Source organism: Octopus sinensis, linkage group LG10, assembly GCF_006345805.1.
Source record: "Octopus sinensis linkage group LG10, ASM634580v1, whole genome shotgun sequence".
Lineage (NCBI taxonomy): Eukaryota > Metazoa > Mollusca > Cephalopoda > Octopoda > Octopodidae > Octopus > Octopus sinensis.
This window is the reverse complement of record NC_043006.1, coordinates 68,633,085-68,650,743: the sequence shown is the minus strand read 5'-3', so window position 1 is coordinate 68,650,743 and position 17,659 is coordinate 68,633,085. Positions and strand designations below refer to the sequence as shown.

At 36.4% G+C, this 17,659-nt stretch overlaps 1 protein-coding gene across 2 annotated transcripts in view; it reads left to right on the top strand.

The window, feature by feature from the left end:
- The window catches only part of LOC115216751 (rho GTPase-activating protein 21-A), a 402,000-nt gene that overhangs the window by 53,497 nt on the left and 330,844 nt on the right, over window positions 1–17,659 (top strand). For both annotated transcript variants that reach the window (XM_036506766.1, XM_036506767.1), the window contains exon 2: window positions 11,943–12,373. In XM_036506766.1, coding sequence (XP_036362659.1) covers window positions 12,362–12,373 — 12 coding nt within the window. In that variant the 5' untranslated portion in view covers window positions 11,943–12,361. The remainder of the gene's footprint in view (window positions 1–11,942; window positions 12,374–17,659) is intronic.

Genomic DNA, 17,659 nt, shown 5'->3' with positions numbered 1-17,659 from the left:
TCATCACCTCCATTACTAACACCATCATCATTTCCACCACCTTCACAACCATCCACCACCACCACCACCATCATCATTACTACTACCACCCCATCATTAACATCATCACCACCACCATCATCACCACTACTACGCCACCATTAATATCACCACTATCATCATCATCATTGTCATTACCACCACCACCACCACCACCACCACCACCACCATCATCAGATGTATTAATACATTCTGGCTTCAGAAGACTTGATCTTGGCATCATTAAACTACCAAACTCGGTTCCCAATTGCTTTGGCTCAACACCAGTTGCTTTCTCTCACTGTTCTTATCAACATCACTACACATGTCCTGCTTCATTTATCTAACAGTGCCTTGCCAAACATATAGGGCCAATGTTTGTAAACCCCACCATAGCTCTCTATTCATTGACCTACCACTACCCTCACAGTTACACCACCCCTTGCAGCTACTATCACGCCATTGCAGCCATCCATTAACAGTTTCCATCACTACAGTATCCTATGACGACAACCACCACTACCTCTAATACATCACCACTACATTCTGCAACATCACCATTACACTCTTCAGCCCCACCACCACCATTACATCAGCACTAAACCCTATACCCTACTTGGTATGGACTGGAAGATTATTACCTCACTCAGAAATAAGTGGGAGTTTGTAACAGGAGGGGCATCCTGGCTCTTCAAAAATCTGTCCCCTCATACTCATGTATAACCCATGCAAGCATGGAAGATGGATGTTAAATGATGTTGATTTCATATATATATATATATATATATATATATATAGACCCCTTAGAATGAACAGCACATGGAACTTATGTCTCCACACTATCCACTTGTAATAACCAAATATGAACTCCTCTCGGAATTTACATACCATGGACAAGAAGCTTCTTTACTCATTCTACACAGCACTTTCCTTGCATAATGGAACTGCAATTGTAACATCCTATATATATTTTAACTTTTAATTTTATTCTCTTATTTCCCTTTATACTTCCTATATCCATCCTTTTCCAAAATAACTCTTTATATTGAACAATACTATTTCCTTCTATTTAACTCTCTCATATCGGCTCTGATAAAGGAATATCCCTAATGTCCCAGAAACAGCTGTAAGACTACCTTTCTCTTTATAAATGTCCTATAAATTCCGCACAACCTTGGTTTTGTTGTCTCATTTTATTTAACATACATATATATATATATATACACACACACACACATATACACACAATAAGATTCTAACAGTTTCCGTTCACCAAATTTGTGTCAGCCTGAGTCTATAGTAGAAGACATTTACCCAAGGTGCCACGCAGTGGGACTGAACCCGGAACCATGTGGTTCGAAAGCAAGAAGCAAGCTTCTCACCACACAGCCACTCCTGTACCTATATACTCATCATATATATGTGTGGGTGTTTCTGTGTGTGTGAGCTTATTTTAGTTGCATATATTCTCTGCTGTTAAGCTCTGTGATAATATAAGGCCAGGTGCATTTTATCAGATCACCATCACAACAGTCTTATCAGCACAATGGCCACAACGGAAATACAAAGCCAGAAACCAATGTCGTTAAATCTATTTATATACATAAGCATCACCTGTAAGGATTCACTATTTTAAAGATTTCATCAGTAATTTAGGTTGTTATAGATGATTTGGTCAAATGTAATGCAGCTCTTGAACTCATCAAAATGAAATCTTACAAGAGATGCCTGTTTCTAGCCCAGCTATTATTATCACATATTTTCTTATTGCACTTTATGAGCCATTCCTTATTGAATTGTTTCTTGTAATCTTTCTGTTTCAATCTTGTTTCATAGTGCTTTGGGCAAATGTCTTCTACTACAGCCTTGGATTGCTGCTACTCACCTTGTGAGAGGAACTTGGTGGATATGGATACTGTTCGGAAGTTATTGTATATGTCTGTGTGTGAGTGTGTGTAGGCATGTGCATGTGCATGCACACCTGTATGTGTGTGTTCGTTTAGCGTCTGCTAAACGAACACACACATACAGGTGTATATATATACACATCTACATACACATATGTATATATACATGTATGTATGTACATGTATGTATGTATATGAATGTATGTATATATGTATATATACATGAATGTATGTGTATATATGTATATATACATGTATGTGCGTGCACACCTGTATGTGTGTATATACATACATATGTATATATACATGTATGTATGAATATACATGTATGTATGTGTATATATATATATATGTATATACATGTATGTATGTATATATACATGTATGTATATAAACATATGTATATATGTATGTATGCATGCATGTATGTATATATGTATAGGTGCAGGCATGGCTGTGTGGTAAGAAGTTAACTCCCCAACTACTTGGTTTGGTGTTCAGTCCCACCTTGGGCAAGTGTTTTCTATAGCTTTGGGTCAACCAAAGTCTTGTGAGTCGATTTGGCAGACAATACCTGAAAGAACCTCATCGTGTATGTGAATCTTTGTGTTCATGTTTATTCCCCCTCTCCCACCACTGCTTATAACAGGTATTGGTTTGTTTACATCCCCATAACAGCAGTTTCGCAAAGATGGATAGAATAAGTACCAGGCTTTAAAAAAAAAAATGTACTGGGGTCGATTGATTTGGCTAAAAATTTCTCCAAGGGGATGCTCCAGCATGGTCATAGTCTAATGACTGAAACAAATAAAAGATGAAGAGATAGTAGTTCATTTTTATCGTGTAGATGCTATTGGCTGGTATCCTCTACTATAAGCAATGGCTGACCAATACATTGTGAGTTAAATTGCAGATGGAAACTGGATGAAGCCTTTGTGTGTAATTTCTTTGTATGTATGTGTATATGGCTGAATTTATATTTCCTGTCACCTTGATAGGTATGAATACTTATCATAAGCGGAAACAAGATCATTTGTATACAGCATTTCACAAAAGCATGTCCAGGCTGTTTGTTTACATCAGTTTCTCTTTTATATCTCAGGTTAACTCTCCCTCTTCAAATAGCTGGAAATTCTGCTGTATGGGGAGTCAGACGTAACATCTACTACATATGAGCTTTTGTGGAAGCCTCTATGGCACTGCTGGATCTGCTAGATATAGCAACCAAATTATACTCTACCATCTTGAGGAGGGACATTTTAAGATCCACAAAGATCAGAATTTATCTGCAGCTCTTGGTAGTCCAAATCAGACATGCAATTTGTGGGTGTCTTTTCAAAATATTGTCTGGTTTAAAAAGCCACATCAGATGCCATGATGGTTCTAAGGTGGAGGTACAGAAGGTGCTCAAAAGAGTAGACAACCACCGTATGTATGTATGTACATACATACGTACACACATATATATATATATATATATATATATATATATATATATACATACACACACCCATACATACATATATATATATATATATATATATATATATATATATATACACACACACACACACACACACACATACATACATACGTACATACATAAATATATGAAAAATTATGATCACAAGTCTATATCATTTGTTCCAGTGTTGAGCTGGAGCTAAACTACAACTATATTATACATTAGATTATATGGTTTGAGATACACTATGTCTACAGACAAAATTTGGGACAGTCATAACTGGAACATCTTTGATCATTGGTCTGTTGAATCACGGTTGACCTTTGGTTAAACAGCAACACCAACTAGATATTAACTCTGATGTGTCTCACAACGTGTCTGGTTGATAAACTTCATTGTTACACCAGTGTAAAATGCCTCCTATTTGACACTGGAAAAATATTTGTCAACTATGTCGTTAATATATGACAATTGCTGTGAGATATAATTAAGGAAACTGTAATTAGGATGGCCAAGGTAGGTAGGTAACTGGTCGTTAGTGACTGCTCCCTTTGATAGAGAATTAACTGACATTTCTATAGCAGCTTTTGTCTTGTAGCTTAACCACTAACAACTGATGATTACAGCTTCACCGTTTGCCAACTGACTTCGTTGCACTTTGCTAAACAATGTTCCATTAGTGTTTAATAACAACCTGACACAGGATTAGCACATCTTATCGCTGACTTTCTAACGCTTACAAAACTTATTGTTCCACATTCTTTCTAGTTTCAAAATTTGCTGCTTAACAAACACAGTGTTTTCTGAACCACAGGTGCAGGTGTGGCTGTTTGGTAAGAAGTTTGCTTCCCAACCACATGGTCCTGGGTTCAGTCTCTCAGCATAGCACCTTTGGACAAGTATCTTTTATTATAGCCTTGGGCCAACAAAAACCTTGAGTGTGTATTTTGTTGATAGAAACTGAAAGAAGCCTATCATACATATGTACATATATAAATACATACATACAGATATGTGTATATATATAAATATATATATATATATATTAGAAAAAATGAGGTAATCAGATCGGATGGTTCATATTTATAGATATTTATTTATATATTACATTTTTTACATATATATATCTCTATCATATCATTCAGATCATATCATTCGGATTATTAGCGCTTTCTCCCATTCCAGTGGGGTTTTCAAATCAAATTTGATTTGAAAACCCCACTGGAATGGGAGAAAGCGCTAATAATCCGAATGATATGATCTGAATGATATGATAGAGATATATATATATGTAAAAAATGTAATATATAAATAAATATCTATAAATATGAACCATCCGATCTGATTACCTCATTTTTTCTAATATATAATACCTGTACATCATCTCCAAACCTTCCAATATATATATATATATATATATATAGAGAGAGAGAGAGAGAGAGATTTATATTATATAGAGGGCATTACTATACATAAATTAGCGTGCAGAAATGGAATAGTCCAGATGGATAATAAAAAATTAAATTAAAGAAAAGACTATTGTCTATAAAGTATACAATGTAGAGAAAAAAGAAGATTTGAACACATGGAGGAAAGCACCTTCGAAAAGTGTCTTGGTGCGACTATGAAAGGTATCTAATCAGAGGCGGTAAATTCGCCACAATAGAAGCAAGGTCCGTGTCAACGGAGCGTGCAAGGGAGTACTCGACTTTATTTTTACCTTTATATCTGGGACATAGGACGTCTTGGAAAAAACTTTTAAATGCCCCCCTCCCCCCAAGTAGAGGTAGGCTGGATTGTAGCCACACTTCTATACAAGAGGGAGGACAAGATACAATTGATCGAAATTACAAGAGACAGGCTAACAATTCCAGTCTGTTATATATTTTGAGTATTGTTATCACTAGTGATATCAAGATATAACTTTGTATTTTGTATTTTATGTGTAGATGTATATATATAGATGTACATGTAATATGTACACATATATATACACTAGCACTTTGACCTGGCAACGACGGGTCTTTAATGCTAGTATATATATATATATATGTAGGTGTATGTATATGTATGTGTATATGTATATATATATATATATATATATATATATGTTGATATCATTTAATGTCTATCTTCCATGCATGCATGATATATGTGTGTGTGTGTGTGTCTTTGTGCTTGTGTTTGTCCTCTGCCACCACTTGACAACCAATGTTGGTATGCTTACATCCCCCATAACTTAGCGGTTTGGCAAAAGAGACCAATAGAATAAGTACCAGGCTTAAAAAAATAAATTCATTTGACTAAAATTCTTCAAGGTGATGCCCTAACGTGGCCACAGTCTGACTGGGACAAGTAAAAGATAAACCATTACTGAAATCATCATTATTGCCATCAGCATAAACAAGGTTTGGGAAGATGGGGTTGGAGGAGGGGCAAATAGTTTATCACTGTTTCTAGAATAATCTGACATAGATGAAAGATATTTTTACAAGATATACCTTATACATAACTGAAAGATATTTCTGAGAGTGAGAAATCCTTGGTAAACAAATGCCTGGCTCAGACTAAAATGCATGTTCAGCTTCTCTTCCATTTGTACATCCTAGTTTGGGACCACAGCAAACCACATCGTTTTTAATTCAGTGCTGCTTCATGCAACATGATTCATTTAATTCTAGTTTTACAAAGCTTTACACACATCATCATATATGCAATATGCTATTTTACTAGTATTAATTTCATCCTTATCAGGCTGTGAATGTCAGATTTGGTTTTTGTTACTGATAAAGCAAAAAAGACACAGAAATGCATGTGTGCTATGATCCAATGCCATCATTCACAGCCCTTCATGTGCTTTAACCCATCTAGGTGGAGAATTTTCCCTTGAGACTATTTCTGCAGTAAAAGGTCCTGTCATGTCCAAATACACTCAATGTGTTAAATATGCCTTTATACTAGTATATTTTATACTTAGTGCAACCTTAATTACTGAATATAGAACAATCATGAATTACCGATTCATTTGTTTATTAATAATTAATTATTTATTTAATTAATAGCTCAGTTATTAAGATGTACTTCTCCACAGTAAATTCATAATATTCAATTTTCAAAGAATATTTATCTGATATTTCAAAAACACAAAAGCTTGTTTCATTACTCAAACATTTCCTCCATGCTTCTGTTTTGGGTCTATTCTTGCAGAAATATCTTTCAACTATATTAGATCATTCTAGAATCAATGATAAACTGCTATTTGCACCCACATCTTCCCCAAACTTGTCTGTATATATTTATATCAGACTTCTCATCACCACCACCCTTCATCACTACCTTTTCCACTAATGCATTTTCTATATCTCTATCTATCTATCTATCTATCTATCTATCTATCTATCTATCTATCTATCTATCTATCTATCTATCTATCTATCTATCTATCTATCTATCTATTTATCTAATCTGTCTGGCTCTCTCTCTCTCTCTCTCTCTCTCTCTCTCTCTCTCTCTCTCTCTCTCCCTCTCTATCTATCTATCCTCACCTGTCTTGTCTTTCTATCCATGCCTATCTCTCAATTTCTATCATCTCTCTTCCTTTCTATTCCACCCTATCTCTTGGTCTCTCTCCTTAGTCTTTCCCTTTCTCTTCTTACCCATCTCTCAATCTATCTACTTCTCTATGACTCTCTCTGTTTACCTCCCTCTATGTTTCTCTCTACCCACCTCTTTTCACCACCTATTTCCGTTTACTTATCATGATCTCTCTGTTTCCCACTCTCCCTCTATTTTCTCTCTCTTTCTTTCTCTCTCTCTCTTCTCTCTCTCTCTCTCTCTCTCTCTCTCTCTCTCTCTCTCTCTCTGCATCTCCCTGTATATAACCACTCAATGTAATTAAACCTCTGATGTGTGTTAAGTGAGGCTGAAAAGTCTCTGATCAATAACAGTCCATAGTTAAATAGACACACATACGTACACATTGACATATTAATACACGCTTGCACACACACACACACACACACAATCACTGATATACACGCATTACTGTTGCTGCAGCCTCACTCTGGTTTATGTTGTTATTGTTGTAGCTATGGTGCCTGTTTAGTTGATGCTGTTGTTGTTGTTAATATAACCTCTCTCTGGTTCAGTTTAAATTATTGCTTTAAGCTTGCTTTAACTTAAATTATTGCTTTAAGCTTCCTTAACGTAACTTCCACTCACTCACACAATCATTCTCTCACCCCCCACCTCTCTCTCTCTCCCTCCCCCCATCTCTTGCCTTTCATATCTCCTCCTTCTTTTGAGAGAGGTGGTAGTTGGGTAACTTGCTGAAGTGGGTGAAAGGCAAAAACAAAGCTGGATAGAACGACACATAAATTCTGTTATAGCAGAGTCAGTAATAATAATAATAATAATGATAATAATAATGCTTTCAAATTTTGCCACAAGGGCAGCTATTTTTGGGTGGGGAGGAGATAGTGGATTACATTGACCCCAGTATTTCACTGGTACCTAATTTATCATCCCTGAAAGGATGAAAGGCAAAGTTGGCCTTGGTGGAATTTGAACTCAGAACATAAAGACGGACAAAGTGCTGCTAAGCATTTTGCCAGGTGTGCTAGCATTTCTACCAACTTGCCACCTTAATGCTGCTGCTGCTGCTGATGATAATAATAATAAGTGGCTCTCATGGCTTCTGATCTTAACTGATTGGAAGTGTTATCATGTACATTGTTTTGTCTTGGTATAAAAGATGGGCTACAGCAAATATTCTGCTCAATACCACAGATTTGCTTGTCAGTTGTTTGACCTTAACCGGTTGAGCATGTCCCTTAGTGGCTGACGATATGTGCATCTCTGATCACGAGCAGAAGTAGTCGGGGAGCATCATAGCCATGTGTTGAGAGGGATTCTTTGGGGTTTGAATAATTCACCTCTGGAAACATGGGTGGTTCTTTCAACATCCTTAAACAACCCTTATTCAGGGACCTTTTGAGCGGGATGGGCTACTCAACCTGAAGAAAATTCTAACTGGGCCCCACCTGCAAGGTCATGTGCTGTTAATCTTGATATGAGATCACCATGTCGCGCACATATGGTTGTGATGCATGTGCCTGGTGTACCCTTATCAGACGGGTAGTCATGATGGGTATATTGGGCTTTGTATATTTTACCCCAGTGTCACTTTGATGGCATGGACTGCTCTCTCACTCAATAATAATAATAATAATAATAATAATAATAGTGTGTGTGTGTGTGTGTAAGAAGTATTATATGTATGTGGATAATTGACAGGTGTTACAATAGTCTTCTGTCTCCAAAACAAAGCCTAGAGGGCCCTCATTTCCAGCTGTTAAATGGCTGTTGACTCTACAGTGTTCTTCCACCCTTTGACAGGTTTTATTTTTTGTCCCACATGGGTGTCAAATGAAAGTGAAAGCCACTCTCCTTACAAAGCGAGCTTCATTGGGTTGCCAGTTTAGTTGCCGACTAAACCTGATCATGCAGCAGGTTGTACTGGATCTCATGTTCCCAGTATATGTTACCACACACACACACACACACACATATATATATGTATATATATAGTTCGAATTTACAGAAAACAAAAGACAAGACAGGTGAAGGAACAACAAGCAGGTGTAGTAGTTTAACTGTCAGGAAGAATGGAAAAGAGTGTGTGTGTGTGTGTGTTGTGTGTGTGTGTGTGTAGGTTTGCTGGTGCAGACAGGAAAAATAGCACTCAAAACCTGAGTATTTTTTAAATTTGTTTATTCATTTGACTGCGGCCATGCTGGAGCACCACCTTTAGTTGAAGAAATCAGCCCCAGGACTTATTCTTTGTAAGCCTAGTGCTTATTCTATCAGTCCTTTTTGCCAAACTGCTAAGTTACGGTGATGTAAACACACCAGCATCAGTTGTCAAGCGATGTTGGGATGACAAATACACACACACTTACACTCACACGTAAACTCACACTTACACTCACACGCAAACACACACACATACACATATGACAAGCTTCTTTCAGTTTCCATCTACCAGATCCACTCACAAGGCTTTGATCAGTCTGAGTCTATAGTAGAAGATACTTGCCCAAGGTGCCATGTAGTGGGACTGAACCCAGAATCATGTGGTTGGTAAGCGAGTCACTTTAGCCACTCCTATGCCTATACGTTATTTATTAATAATCAGCAGAAGTTACAAAGTGGCTCAAGGGCCAAAAGTTTAATATATTGGCACTTTTCAGTAGTCAAGGCTATTGAAAAGATTGCAAGATGCAACGAAAATTTTACCGGTGAGTGTGTTAAATTATAAGGCACAAAAAGAAAATGACTCTCCCTGGACACAACAGTATATGTATGTCACATAAAAAACACCATTTGAGCGTGGCCATTGCCAGTACCGCCTGGCTGGCCCTCATGCCAGTGGCACGTAAAAAGCACCCACTACACTCTCAAAGTGGTTGGCGTTAGGAAGGGCATCAAGCTGTAGAAACTCTGCTAGATCAGATTGGATCTTGGTGCAGCCATCTGGTTCGCCAGTCCTCAGTCAAATCGTCCAGCCCATTCTAGCATGGAAAGCGGATGTTAAACGATGATGATGATATATACATGCACACACACACATACACTTGCATAAATTTATATATATATGCATACATATATGTACGTGTGTATGTATTTTTTTATCAATAATTGGCAGAAATTACTGACTGAAACTGTGCATACGTAAGTACACACACACATACACACTGACATGCAGGCAATTAGACAGAGTTTATAAATGTGAGTTTAAGTAGATCCTATCATTTTGATTACTGAATGTGGTAATCAAAATGGCAGGATCTACACACACACACACACATACACACATTATATATTTGGAAAAGATTTTGTTAAATTAAAAATTGTTAATTGTATAAACTGAATCTTAAAGAACCCAGAATGACACAAACCATTTGGAAGGAAGTTTGCATGTTGTGTTAAGTGCTTCTAAACAGTTTGTGTCATACTGTTTTTTTTTTAACATTTCCTTTTATATAATTAATTATTTTTAATTTAAGGAAATCTTTCTTCAAATATATATACATGTATGCATATATATGTTTATATGTAAGTGTGTGTGTATATATATATATGTATGTATATATATATATGTATGTGTGTATGTATATGTATGTATACTCTTTTACTTGTTTCAGTCATTTGACTGTGGCCATGCTGGAGCACCGCCTTTTAGTCGAGCAAATCGACCCCAGGACTTTTTTTTTGTAACCCTAGAACTTATTCCATCGGTCTCTTTTGCCGAACCGCTAAGTTACAGGGACGTAGACACACCAGCATCGGTTCTCAAGCGATGTTGGGGTTACAAACAAAGACACACAAACATACACATACACACACGCATATATATATATACATATACGATGGGCTTCTTTCAGTTTCCATCTACCAAATCCACTCACAAGGCTTTGGTCGACCCGAGGCTATAGTAGAAGACACTTACTCAAGGTGCCACGCAGTGGGACTGAACCTAGAACCATGTGGTTCGTAAGCAGGCTACTTACCACACAGCTAATTTATGTGCATATTTGCGTATGAATATGTATATGTGTGTATATATATGTGTGTGTGTATGTGTATATATATTGAGTCATCCTATAAATAATGCGGTTTTTTATACTTTTATTTTTCAAAATTAAGATAAATTTCTTTTTTAATCTAAAATATACTCTCCTTCATTTTCTACAATGCTCTTCCATCTATCTGGTAGACTTGCAAGACCCCTCTTCCGAAATTCACTTGTCCATGATGAAAAATACTCCTTTGGTACTGTTCTGACCTTGTCTACACAATTCATATTTTTTCTGTCCACATGATTTTGAATACTGTGGAATAAATGATAATCAGATGGGGCCACGGTCAGCAAATATGGTTGCTGGGGCATTGTTTCTCATTCAAACTGCTCCAGCCTTTGGAATGTCATATTCACTATATATGGCCAAGGATTATCCTGATGGAAGAACACCTTTCATCTTGAAAGCAAAGATTGTCATTTTTCTTCTAACACTGACTTAAGCTGAGCTGGAATCTACAGCCTAGAAGACAAGCCCCATCCTGAAAGATCTGTAGAGTTTGATGAGGACGTCTTGCAAACCCACGTGGAACAAAATCCCATTGTAACTGTTGCTTGCAGTAGATCTCCTTATCATTTGGTTTGGGTTTGAAAGTCGACTAACTTTAATATCCCGTCAAACAATAACAGCAGTAGATCTCATTATCTATATAGACATATTCATATACAAAATGCTAACTTTCAGTGCCGGCTCTGAATTCTATAGAAAATTGATCAAGTTTGAAAATAGAAACATCACACTGCTAACACAAAAGTAAGTCAGATATTGACTTGTAAAACTTTAATATACTTGGTAGTAAATCATGGTTGCAAAATGAAATACTGTGTCCTTACTAGCAATTTATTGGTTTCAGTATAACTGACTGCACATTTCTGCTCATGTCTAATAAATTTTCTTTTTTTCTACTTTCAGATTTGGTTCCTCTCTAAGAAAGATATGGAATATCTATGGAAGTTTTCAAGATGTTATTAAGCATCAACATTATATACCAGGACATCTACCACTCCTGACCTACCAGAATATCATTTTAAGTTTACGGCGAACTTGTTGGGAGTTTGGTCTTTTTAACCTTTCTCCCTGGTTTATAACAATATATTTTATTATTAGCTTCTTTATGACCACATCTCTCAAAGAGCTACTAATGTACCACCACCTGTGATTACAATAGTGGTACGATGCTGGAACGATTTAATTCCATGTCTTCCTGACACAAAGCCTTCATGAAAGCCCTTTCTTGTCTTTCCTGGACTTACCAGTCTCTTCAATGAACTCAATTTGGATTTTTACCCAATTTTTGTAACCAGAATGTTCTGAGAGTAAACTTTCCAACCATGGATAATAAGGTAAATCACTTTCGTTTTTCTTTGTACTATTATATTGAGTGAGGTTGTAAATCAACTGCAACACCCACCGGTTTTACATTGAAATACAAATATATCAACTACTGACACTTCTGTATGGGCTGACCATAATATATCTATGAAATATGTCTCAGTGGTTACAGCATTAATCATGTGGTTGTGAGTTTGATTCCTGGACCAGGCTGTGTGTTGTGTTCTTGAGCAAGACACTTTATTTCATGTTGCTCCAGTTCACTCAGCTGTAGAAATGAGTTGCGACATTACTGGTGCCAAGCTGTACTGGCCTTTCCCTTGGATAACATTGGTGGCATGGAGAGGGAAGGCTGGTATGCATGGGTGACTGTTGGTCTTCCATAAACAACTCTGCTAGTATTTGTGCCTTGGAGGGTCACTTTCTAGGTGCAATCGCATGGTCATTCATGACTGAAAGGAGTCTTTACCCTTCTATATATGGTTCAAATGTACAGAAGACAAAAGACATAGACAGACGAGGGAACAAGTAGGTGTATTAGTTTGATGCTCAGAAAAAATGGAAGTCTTTGATGTTTCGAGTTTATGCTCTTCAAAGAAAGGGATGAGAAGAAAAAATAAAGAGGGTGGGCAGAAACTGTGTTGGGATTAAGAAACTTTCTTCCCAACCACATGGATTCTGGTTCAGTTTCACTGTGTATTAATGGGCAAGTGTCTTCTACTATAGTTCCAGGGCAACCAAAGCCTTACAAGTTGATATATATGGTAGATAGGAACTGAAATATATAAATATATATATTTACGTGCTTATATTAGTGTGTGTTTGTGTCTTCATCTTGGTACTTCTGTGGCAACATATATGTTTTCTGTATCAGGCAATCCCAACCACCAGGTTGTAGACTAGTACCAGGTCATGAATCATTTGGTACCAGACCTTACAGAAAGAATAGATTTTTAAACTATATTTCTATTTTACTGAGTATTGCAGTATGGGTTATTTTTGCATTATATATGTGCCAACAAGGCAGCAAGCTGGCAGAAACGTTAGCACATCAGGCAAAATGCTTTGTGGTATTTCATCTGTCTTTACGTTCTGAGTTCAAATTCTGCCAAGGTCGACTTAGTCTTTCATCCTGTTGGGGTTGATAAATTAAGTGCCACTTGCGTACTGGTTTCAATCTAATCAACTGGCCCCCTCCTCCAAAATTTCAGGCCTTGTGCCCAGAGTAGAAAAGATTATATATGTAATAGCTGAGGTACCCAATAATACCCAGGGGTGAGGATATTCCCAGTACCTATCACAATGCCTAATTTCGCTCAGACGTAAAATAAAACCAAGACATATGACAGATAATAGAAGGCGTAAGCAAATTCATTCACAAAGCAATAATACATATAAATACGTGTGGGATCGGAAAATGACAATCATTTGGTCAGATGAGTGGAAAGCTGCAAATATATATAATCAATGGAATCATCAAGAAGGGAATTGTAAAGGAGTGCTATGAAAAAAAAAATGAACATAAAGGTTTGAAAAATAGACAAAAAATTATTTAGAGGAAAGGCACTTAATTTGACGACTGTGTTTCATGGGTATAGTTCCTCTGATCACGAGAATCAAATATCGATTGCAATGTTTAGAACCAATAATTTTAAGTGCAGGTGTTAAGAAAATACATGTTACAGCAACCTGAGAATGCTGAAATAATTGATGAACATTTTAACCCCTCAAAAGTTTAGGCCAAATTTCGTTAATCATTTAATTAAAAATCCTCTTATGCTTTGCTTGAGTGACCTAGGTAAAATTTTATTCTTCACAAACCATCCTTAGCACATATTCCATCTGCGTATAAAATTTCAAGAAAATCGGTTGAAAACTTTAAAAGTTATGACAGAAAATAGCATTCATATGAGAATTTGCATTGAAATGTCCTATTGATTTTTAAAACATTGACGCTGATTAAATATTATCAATGTTTTTGAAATTCCAAGTGCATAAGTGACTGCATGGGCATAAGCCCCACACATGTGTCAAGTTCCATCAAAATCGATTGGATAGTCTCAGCGGAGTTAAAGTAACAAATCCACAAACAGACAGAAATTGCCATTTGTGTATATAGATTACACATGTAATATATGTGTACTATATATGTAATAATTAAATTATATATATTATGCACTTTATTGTGTTTTGTTACCTTGCATGAAACCAGTCCATAGGGCAAAAGAATGTTGGGGGAATGCTGTTGTATATGACTATGTGTATCCATGTGTGTGTCTGGGCATGTTAGGGTTGGGAGTTTGTGTGTGTGTGTATGTACATAATTTACGTGTTTCAACAAGAATTTTCATATGTAATATTTTATTGATCACCCACAATTTCCAACTCTACACCCATAGATTCTATACTATATACACCCAGGTAAAAATATATAGTGTAGAATAGTTATGTAGTTTTACATTTGAACATTACATGTACACAAACATATACACATAACATATTCATACACACACACATACACCATCATCATTATCATCATCATCCTGTGATTCATCAAGAGTTAAAAACAGTCATCTTTATACAATGTTTAGATATATATATATATGAATATGACAAAGTATATTTATTACATAACTGTATTAAAATATGACAACATATATATTATAGAAAATATAGATATATATATTATGCAGGTATGGAAATAGGGTTAACAAGTTCACTTTCCAAGCACATGGCTTTGGGTTCAGGCCCACTATATGGGGCTCTGACTCATTAGTGTTTTGTCTTGGAATTAGTGCATGTGTGTGTGTGTGTGTGTACGAGTGTGTATGTGTGCAAGTGTGTGTGAGTGTGTTTGTGTTTACATATACATACATGTAAATAAGTGTGTATGTGTTCACAACCTATGCTAAGCTGCCTGTATAATCAATGTAGTCTGGGAAGCAAGTAGTGATATTTATTGATATTTCCTGTTAACAAATACTCTGCCAGCTCTAGCTCTGCACTGCTGAATTCCTCTAGAATAAAAGATCTTTTACTTGAAAAACAGACAAAGTTTGGCAACAGGAAGAGCATCCAACCATCAAAATCTTCCCTCAGTTACTTTCCAAATAAAGGCTTGCTAACATTGAGAAAATGACATTAAATGAAACAACGGATGAATGATAACATGTTTATGTGGCAAATATTCGTTATTCTATGAGTTTTTAATAGAGAGAGAGCAATGGTGAGAGAAATGTGTGGGGTGAAGCTGTTTGATTAGAGGAGGATTGAGGATTTGATGGGGATGCTGGATGCTGGGATTGGAGGAATCAGTGGAATGGTTGGAAAGGGCGAATGGAGTGAGGTGGTATGGGCATGTGTTGAGGAGGGTGATTGCATTTGAGGTAAATGAAGTGTGAAAGTGAGGTAGACCAAGGGACAGGTGGAGGAGGAGGTTGGAAGGGTTGGTTTGAAAAAGGAGGACGTCCAAAACCTGGCGAGACGGTATGAGGGCAGTTGCTATGGCATTGAGGTAGATCTGGTCACCCTGGTTAGTGGGGACAAAACCCGGATTTAAAACACTGGATGATGATGATAATGATAAAGGCAGAATCGTTAGCATGCTAGGCAAAATGCTTAGCAGCATTTAATTCGTTTTTATGTTCAGAGTTCAAATTCTGTCAAAGTCAACTTTGCCTTTTATCCTTTTGTGGTTGATAAAATAAGTTCCATTTGATAAAATTAGTATTATTTCATAAAATTAGCACTATTTCATAAAATTAGTACCATTTGATAAAGTAAGTATCATTTTATAAAGTACCATTTGATAAAATTAGTGCCATTTGGTAAGATAAGTGCCATTTGATAAAATAAGTATCATTTGATAAAATTAATACCATTTAATAAAATAAGTACCATCAATGTAATCAACTTCCTTGAAGTTATTGGCCTTGTGTCAAAATTTGAAACTAATATACCATCAACTAGGAACTGTGAAGTATTTATGTAATTATAACAGTAGTGAAGAGGTGTGTGATGATGGTGGTAGTGATGTGTGATTGTTACTGGTGCATTTGCAGTAGTTAACCAATGGTTTGGCAAATTCTTTGATCTATAGTAAATATAGTTGATTGGGCAGGGGAAAATATAGCAGCCTCATTATCATTTAATGTCCCTCTTCCATGCTGGCATGGGTGGGATGGTTTGACAGAAAGAAAGCGAAGGACTGCACTTAAGCTCCTCTGTTTATTTTTGGCATGGTTTTTATGGCTGGATGCCCTTCTGAATGCCAACCACTTTACATATATATGTATATATGTTGTGCAAGGCATGTGGCCTAGTGTTTAATGTGTTGCACCCACGATCGCAAGATCATGGTTTCAATTCACAGACCAGGCAGTGCATCGTGTTTATAATCAAAACATTTCATTTTATTATTTCAGCTTACTCGGGTGTAAATGAGAAACCCTGCAATGGACAGGTACCTTGTTCAGGAGGAATGTCCTGGAAATTGGGTAACAGGTTCTATTAATCCAAGGACTAAAGACAGTAATGTCCAGGGGGCTGATGATGATGATGATGTATATATCATATGGAATATGTTGTTAGGGATGAAATGATAGAGGTGTATTGTAAAAGATTCAGATGGGATAATATAGTACAAGTAGTTATATAACAAACTATTGTTATTTGTAGGGTGGAATTTAACCTTGTGTCTACTGTAGGGTGCAGTTTGACATAGTTGTGGTGGTAGTTGTAGTGGAGGTAGTGGTGTTGTCATGGTCATTATAGTTGTGATGGTAGTAGTAGTAAAGGGTGACGGCGGCGGTGGTGGTGGTCATTGTGCTTGTTGTAGTGGTGGTGGTCATGAATTGTGTTTATTGTCAGAAATAATTATTGTTTCAAAATTTACTTTTTATAGTTCGGGGTTATAGATTATGTCATCTCTTCAATTGCATGTGTGGGTGTATATGTAATGTATACTAATGTATGTATGTGCTTGTATGTGAATATTAATGTAGGTATGTATTTATGTGTGTAGGTATAGATGTAGATTGTAGATATGTGTATAATAATGTGAATGCATGTACGTGTGTGTAATGTAATGGGTTGTATATTCTTGTACTTGTATCCTGCTAGTGTAGACAGACAGACTGTGAGACAAACCACTTAGTTTGACTTCACCAAGTCTAGGGAAGAATGAAACCATAAACCAAAGAACCAATTATAATATTATATTGTAAGTGTGTTTAAGTAAAAACTTCTACACACTGTAATGTGAAGACATATCTCAAGGTGAAAGGTCATTGAAACAT